Genomic DNA, 8,458 nt, shown 5'->3' on the forward strand with positions numbered 1-8,458 from the left:
AACTTGCCCATAAACCCAAAACCAGTTTTTGTGGTTATCACTGCCACCACCTGTTGGACTATTAACCTCATAAACTTAACATCCTATTTCATGAAAATATATAATTTTCTATAAGGAAAATAAAAAGTAAAAAAGGACAATCAGCTATTAAAGCAATAATATATGGATCCACGCAAAACTTACTTCATCTATTCTAAATATTCCTAACTTATTTTTAAACAAAAAGCAAAAGGTCATCATACTAAATATATCAAACTTAGCTAGTTATATCTATTCTCACAATCTTCGGTTATATAATAGCTACATTTAATTTTCTTATACCATTAGTTTACTTTATAGCAGATTTTTATTTTCTATGCTTTTAGAATTAAACACCATGGTGGGCAACTATGTTTAATTCTTACCCAGAGAGACAGAGAGTTCCATTTAACACATCTGCCATCTACACTTGTGGTTTCTCCCCAGTATGCACCTTGATATGTCCAGCAAGTTTTGAATGGGAGCAAAAGGCTTGGCCACATTTTTTTTTTTTTTTGAGTTGGAGTCTCACTCTGTCACCCAGACTGAAGTGCAGTGGCCACTCCCGGCCACCGCAGCCTCGATCTGCTGGGCTCCGGCGATCCTTCCACCTCAGCCTTCCGAGTAGCTGGAATTACAGGCACGCACTACCACGTTTGGCTGATTTTTTGATTTATTGTAGAGATGAGGTCTCACTGCCCAGGCGGGTCTCGAACCCGTGGGCTCAGGCAATCCACACACCTCAGCCTCCCAAAGGCGTGGGATTACAGGCTGAGCCACCGAGCCTGACTCCACATTCTTCACATTTGTAGAATTTCTCCCCAGTATACATGGTCTTATGTCTGCAAATCCTACATGAGAGTGAAAGGCCTTGCCACATCTTCACACTTTTAAGATTTCTCCCCAGTATGCATGGCCTTATGTCGATAAAATCCAGAGTGAGATTGATAGGCCTTGCCACATTCTGCACATTTGTAGGGTTTCTCTCCAGTATGGATCACTGTATGTTGAGTAAGATCTGAACGATACCTAAAGGCTTTGCCACATTCTGCACATTTGTAGGGTTTCTCTCCAGTATGGATCACTCTATGTCGAGTAAGAACTGAACGAGATGTAAAGACTTTGCCACATTCTGCACATTTGTAGGGTTTCTCTCCAGTATGGATCATTGTATGTCGAGTAAGATCTGAACGAGATGTAAAGGCTTTGCCACAATCTGCACATTTGAAGGGATTCTCTCCAGTATGGATACGCTGATGTACAATAAGACTCCTGTACTGCAAAAAGCCTTTGCCACATTCTGCACATTTATAGGGTTTCTCTCCAGTATGGATCACTGTATGTCGAGTAAGCTGTGAATGAGTCACAAAGGCTTTGCCACATTCTGCACATTTGTAGGGTTTCTGTCCATTATGGATCAGTGTATGTCGAGAAAGGTTTGAATGAGAGTGAAAGTCTTTTCCACATTCTTCACATTTATAGGGTTTCTCTCCAGTATGGATCATCATATGTCGAGTAAGGCGTGATCGAGTTTGAAAGGCTTTGCCACATTCTTCACAATTGTAGGGTTTCTCTCCAGTATGGATCATTGTATGTCGAGTAAGGCGTGATCGAGTTTGAAAGGCTTTGCCACATTCTTCACATTTGTAGGGTTTCTCTCCAGTATGGATCACTGTATGTACAGCAAATTGCCCTTGAGAGTGAAAGGCTTTGCCACATACTTCACATTTGTAGGGTTTCTGTCTATTATGGATCAGTGTATGTCGAGAAAGGTATGAATGACATTGAAAGCCTTTGCCACATTGTTCACATTTATAGGGTTTCTCTCCAGTATGGATCTCCATATGTCGAGTAAGATGTGAATGAGTTTGATAGGCTTTGCCACATTCTTCACATTTATAGGGTTTCTCTCCAGTATGGATCGCCATATGTTGAGTAAGGCGTGAAAGAATTTGAAAGGCTTTGCCACATTCTTCACATCTGTAGGGTTTCTCTCCAGTATGGATCACCATATGTAGAGTAAGGCGTGAATGAAACAGAAAGGCTTTGCCACATTCTTTACATTTGTAGGGTTTCATTCCAGTATGGATCACTCTATGTACAGTAAGATATGAAAGAGTTTGAAAGGCTTTGCCACATTCTTCACATTTGTAGGGTTTCTCTCCAGTATGGATCACCATATGTCGAGTAAGGCGTGAATGAAACATAAAGGCTTTGCCACATTCTTCACATTTGTAGGGTGTCTCTCCAGTATGGATCACTGTATGTTCAGTAAGATGTGAACGATAGTAAAAGGCTTTTCCACATTCTGCACATTTATAGGGTTTCTCTCCAGTATGAATGTTCTTATGTCCAGCAAATTCTCCACGAGAGCGAAAGCCTTTGCCACATTCTCCACATTTGTAGGGTTTCTCTCCAGTATGGATCATCGTATGTTGTGTAAGGAGTGAAAGAAAGTTAAAGGCTTTGCCACATTCTTCACATTTGTAGGATTTCTGTCTATTATGGCTCAGTGTATGTCGAGAAAGGTTTGAATGATGTTGAAAGGCTTTGCCACATTCTTTACATTTATAGGGTTTCTCTCCAGTATGCATCACCATATGTTGAGTAAGGTGTGAAAGAATTGGAAAGGTTTTGCCACATTCTTCACATTTGTAGGGTTTTTCGCTAGTATGGATCACAATATGTTGAGTAAAGTGTGAACGAAACTTAAAGGCTTTGCCACATTCTTTACATTTGTAGGGTTTCTGTCCAGTATGGCTCATTGCATGTCGAGTAAGGAGTGTATGAATGAGAAAGGCTTTGCCACATTCTTCACATTTGTAGGGTTTCTCTCCAGTATGGATCACTGTATGTTAAGAAGTGAATGAGAGTGAAAGACTTTGTCACATTCTTCACATTTATTTATTTATTTATTTATTTTTTAGTTGTAATCTCACTCCATCACCTAGACTGGAGTGTAGTGGCCACTCCTGGTCACCACAACCTAACCTGCTGGGATCCAGTGATCCTTCCACCTCAATCTTCCAAGTGGCTGGAGCTACAGGCATGTGCTAGCATGCCCGGTTAATTTTTTTTAATTTTTTTTTTTTGAGTTGGAGTTTCACTCTGTCACCCAGACTGGAGTGCAGTGGCTGCTCCAGGTCACCGCAGCCTTGACCCACTGGGCTCCGGTGATCCTTCTGCCTCAGCCTTCTGAGTAGCTGAAATTACAGGCACACGCTACCACGCCCGGCTGATTTTTGATTTCTTGTAGAGATGAGGTCGCACCAAGTTGCCCTAGCAAGTCTCGAACCCATGGGCTCAGACAATCTACTCACCTCAGCCTCCCCAAGCTCTGGGATTACAGGCTGAGCCACCGAGCCTGGCTCATTCTTCACATTTATAGAGTTTCTATCCACAATGAATTTTCTGACATTGTGAATGACTTGAGTAATAGCTAAGGGCTTTGCCACATTTTTCACTTTTTTGGGCTCTCTCTCCTCTATGGATTCTTTCATGTCTATTTAGATAGGATAATTTCTTCAATACTTTCCCACATATATTGTGTATATTTCCTCCACTATTTATTTAATGTTGACTACATTTTGAGGATCAGTTAAAGGTTTTGCCATATTCGGGTTTGAAAGTCATTTCACAAATATGAATACTCTGGTGGATAACAAATTTGGAGTGTTGATGAAAGACTTTCCTACTCATTACATTTGTAATGGTCATTTGCAACTGAGCATTCTATCTACCCTCATGCACACTTAACCAAGATTTTTGTAAGCATAAGTTCTTAAGGACATATTTACCATATTTTCCCATTGGCACCTTTGCAAGGGAGCCTTCTATGCTCTTCTCTGGCAAAAGGCCTTCAGTGTAATGAGAAGTCACAGCTGAAAATCATGAAAATGAAAAATTTTTTCCACATGCTAGACTCAGGTCAATATCTTTTGAAAATAAAACATAATATACCATGGTAAGCATATAAGTATGATGACAAGTACAAATCACAGGTTTCCACTCCACCATAAATATATGTACCTAAGAAAATACCCCATTGCCTGTGTGAGAACTCAAAAACAGCTAAGACTTTGCAGAATCCACATGATAAAATGAGTTACATGGAAGAGTAATTTTGCCATCATAATGGCTCTTTCTTTACAATGCAGCATGACGCAATCAGATGGGATGTTCTAACTCTTGAATTCTTCCTCAGGGAACAAACAGAAGAGTGGAGTATGAGTCCACATTTCTGTTCTTTGTGGGCTTATGCAAAGACTGGTTTCTAGCCCAACATACAGAGCAGACACATCCAAAGAATAGGTATGAGTCTCATAGAATCTCTAATGTTGTGATTGGTGTTATATTAATCTAGACAAGGCAACATCATAAATATTATGACATGTATATCTTTGAATTTCAAATACCCTAATTCAAACAAAGTATGCCAATAGAATGAATCAGGATAAACGACTCAATTAGGGTACAACAATAATTTGTGGAGCTGCATATTACAAAAAATTTGAGAAATTTTCATATGAAATGTGGAAAGCCTTACTTGAGCCATGACACTACTGCCTGGGTGACAGAGAACATGCTGATAAAATGTAACCATAAAAAGGATTTGGAAAACACCCTTGATATTGATATTGGTCTCAGTAATAATTTTTTTAAGACTACAGGAATAAAAATAAATATAACCAAGTTGGAGACATCAAACTGAAAACTTCTGCAATGTAAAGGGAAAAGGAAGAAGGCTTACAGGACAAGAAAAAATCTGCAAACCATATACTTGATGAGATGCTAAAGAAAGAAAATGATAATCACTTGAATATAAAACAGCCCAAAAATGAATAACTATTTTCCAATGAGGACATACATATTGCCAACAGGTATATGAATTGGCACTGAACATCATCAATAGAGCAATTTCAAATAAACACATTAATGATATATTATCTCACAGCTGTTAGAATGGCTAATATCAACCAGAAGAGAGAGAGAAGAAACTTTTGATAAGGATGTGAAGAAAAAGAAATTCTGTATACTCTTGGTGAGTTTAAAATTGGTAAAGTCATATAAAAATCATTATCAACATTCTTTTAAAAATAAAAACTGCTGGGCTCGGTGGCTCAGCCTGTAATCCCGCACCTTTGGGAGGCTGAGGTGAGTGGATTGCCGGAGCCTGTGGCTTTGAGACCCGCCTGGGCAGCGAGACCTCATCTCTACAATAAATCAAAAAATCAGCCAGGCGTGGTAGCGCATGCCTGTAATTCCAGCTACTTGGAAGGCTGAGGCGGAAGGATTGCCAGAGCCCAGCAGGTCGAGGCTGTGGTGGCTGGGAGCAGCCACTGCACTTCAATCTGGGTGACAGAGTGAGACTCCAACTCAAAAAATAAATAAATAAATAAAAATAAAAACTTCCACGTAACACAGGAATTCCTTTCTGGGTACAAAACCAAAGGAAATAAAATCAGTATCAAAAGGAAGTCTCCAATCCCTATGGGGATTGCAGCATTTGTCAAGTTGGCCAAGCTTGAAAACAACTTGAATATTTGTGGAATCTGAGTTGATTAACGTGTGAACACTACACACACACATGTATGTATATATGCACAATAGCATATGATTCAGCCAAAAAAGTTTTTCAAGAATTCTGCAATATTAACCTTATGGATGACATTGTAAGACATTATGCTAACTCAAGTGAGCCAGGCACACACACACAAATACTGTGTGAGAACGGGTACAGTGGCTCAAGTTTGTAAACCCATTACATTGGGAGACTGAGGTGAGAGGATTGCCTGAGCTCAGGGGTTCAAGACCAGTCTGGGCACCTAGGTGAGACCACGGGTCTATGACAAATACAAAAATAAACTTGGCATGGCAGTGCATGCTTGTAGTTCCAGTTACTTGAAAGACTGATATGGAAGGATTGCCTGAGCCCAGCAATGAGGCTGTGGTGGTCATTAGCATGACAGTGCATTCCAACCTGGAGTGAGACTCCACCTCTGGAAAAAAAAATCCTGCATGATCTCACTCCTGTGGAGTCAAAAAATTTTGCACTCATAGAGTAAGAAAGTACAACATGGTCACCAGGGCCTGCAGGTGGGAAAATGGAGATGTTTTCAATGGTTACACAATTTGAGTTATAACTGAGTCTTAGGGAACTAATGAGTAGGATCGTGACTTATCATTAATAATGACATCTCAGTCAGGCTTGGTGGCTCAGCCTGTAATCCCACACCTTGGGAGGCTGAGGTGAGTGGATTGCCTGAGCCCGCAGGTTTGACACTTGCCTAGTTAACTTGTGAGACCTCATCTCTACAATAAATAAAACAATTAGCCGGGTGTGGTAGTGCACACCTGTAGTTCCAGCTACTTGGAAGGCTGAGGTGGAAGTTTTGCTGGGGCCCAGCAGGTCAATGCTGTGGTGGCTGGGAGTGGCCACTGCACTCCAGTCTAGGCAACAGAGTGAGACTCCAACTCAAAAAAAAAAAAAAAAGTTTGACATGGATTTCCAAATAAATAAGGAAATACTTGCACATCTCCAAAGCATCAGAAAGGTAGTCAGATCATGCAGTTCCTAACAAAGAATTAAGTGGACTTTGATTTCCTCTATAATCTTGAAAGATCATTGAAGAATCAGTTTTTGGAGAATTTCTGAACATGGAATAACAGATGTCCCTTTGTGACAGGAATAGAAAGAATCCCAGGTTTCTAAGAAACCATTTCCACTGGAGCAGACCACCTTCCCAAACCACATTTCAAGTTCTGATTCCTCAACCTGTGTCGTCTGCTTCATTCACTCCCACTTACCTGGAAGTTTGGCTAATGTGCCACGTCTCTTCACATCCCAGGGCTCTTTCCTTTGCTCCAGACATGTAATAAGATCTGGCTTAGAGACAGCAATTCCTGTTTAATTAGAAAAAAGTAACATGACTCTTGCTGGGGTTCTTAGATTACAAACCTAGTATTTGATCCATAGAGAACACATTATACAAGATTCTAGATAATTAAGCCCCAAATATGGTTTCTCAATAAAACTTTTAGAACATTTAGATAGAATTTTCAATTTATGGGTTTCTTTTTATTCTAAATTGGAGTCTCACTCTGTCACCCAGGTTGGATCGCAGTGGAAAGCTCATAGCCACCCCAGTTCTCACCTGTTGGACTCAGGTAATTCTTCTCAGTCAGCCTATCAAGTAACCAGAACTACAGGTGTGCATTCCCACTCCCAGACAATTTTTTGACTTAGTGTAGAGATGGGGTCTTGCCAAGTTGCCAAGGCTATTCTTGAACCCATGGACACTGGCAGTCCTCTCAATTCAGCCTCCTAAAATACTGGCAATAGACAAGTGAGTCACCATGCCTGGCCTTAAATTTGTGAGTTCTTAGTTCAGTACTAGTGAATCAATAACTTATGGCAGCAATTGGAATGAGGTGTGGGCAATGATATCTATGCTACTAAATTTCTGAACATAACAATAATATAGCTAGAAGGACATTGATCAATTTAAAATAGAGAAGGCTTCTGTCAAAATGAAACATTACTTTTTTATTTTCTATGTTAACATATTACCAACTTTTCATTGATATTAGGAATCTGAAACTCATTCATGCAAAGGAGAAATACCCAGAAAACATTCTACAAAGGAAGGACATAAAATCCTTAGTATGAAATAGGGATTGTGTTTTGAAAGTTGACTCACCTAGAAAAACCAGGTTTCTATGGATCTCTAACATCACAGTCCTATACAATATTCGCTGAGGGGAGTCTAGGCATTCCCACTCCTCTGGAGAGAATTCGATGGCCACATCCTTGAATGACAACAACCCCTGTAAACACCAAAAACACATCTTTACCAAATCCCCCTGGCCTCTAGGTGTAGCAAGAGTGAAAAGAACAGGGTCCAGCTGACAAAACAACTATTATTATGCAATAAAAAAATTCATAATACAGAAATATCCTCTAATGTAATAAGTGTGGGAAAAAAAGATGAAATAAAATCCTCAGTCAGTGTAGAATCTCTATTTTTGTGAGTGAAACAGCATAAAATGGACACCAACACAGCCATGTACATTTTAAATTACTGTTTATATCACACAGAATATGTTACATATACTGCTTCTAGTAAGTCAGAAGATCCTCGTCAAGTTTTAAATAATGAATTGAGTATCTTGTAAAAATGCAAATTCTGAGCCAGGCTCGGTGGCTCAGCCTGTAATCCCAGCACTTTAGGAGGCCCAAGTGAGTGAATTGCCTGAGCTCGCTGGTTCAAGACCCACCTGGGCAACTTGGTGAGACCTAATCTCTACAATAAATCAAAAATTAGCCGGGTGTGGTAGCACGTGCCTGTAGTTCCAGCTACTTGGAAGGCTTGAGGTGGAAGGATCACCGGAGCCCTTCAGGTCAAGGTTGCGGTGGCCGGGAGTGGCCACCGCACTCCAG

The 8,458-nt window shown here is 40.2% G+C and overlaps 1 protein-coding gene across 1 annotated transcript in view; it reads right to left on the reverse strand.

Annotated features, from left to right (window-relative positions):
- Positions 1–908: 908 nt before the first annotated feature.
- The window catches only part of LOC103276109 (zinc finger protein 724-like), a 22,522-nt gene continuing 14,972 nt past the window's right edge, over positions 909–8,458 (reverse strand). The window contains exons 2-6 of the mRNA XM_021706696.1: positions 7,719–7,845; positions 6,826–6,921; positions 3,816–3,899; positions 1,811–2,866; positions 909–1,222 (exon numbers count right to left, since the gene is read on the reverse strand). Of these exons, the coding sequence (XP_021562371.1) occupies positions 909–1,222; positions 1,811–2,866; positions 3,816–3,899; positions 6,826–6,921; positions 7,719–7,845 (1,677 nt within the window). The remainder of the gene's footprint in view (positions 1,223–1,810; positions 2,867–3,815; positions 3,900–6,825; positions 6,922–7,718; positions 7,846–8,458) is intronic.

This window comes from Carlito syrichta, unplaced genomic scaffold (assembly GCF_000164805.1).
Source record: "Carlito syrichta isolate Samal-C Ts95f unplaced genomic scaffold, Tarsius_syrichta-2.0.1 Scaffold315927, whole genome shotgun sequence".
Classification (NCBI taxonomy): Eukaryota; Metazoa; Chordata; class Mammalia; order Primates; family Tarsiidae; genus Carlito; species Carlito syrichta.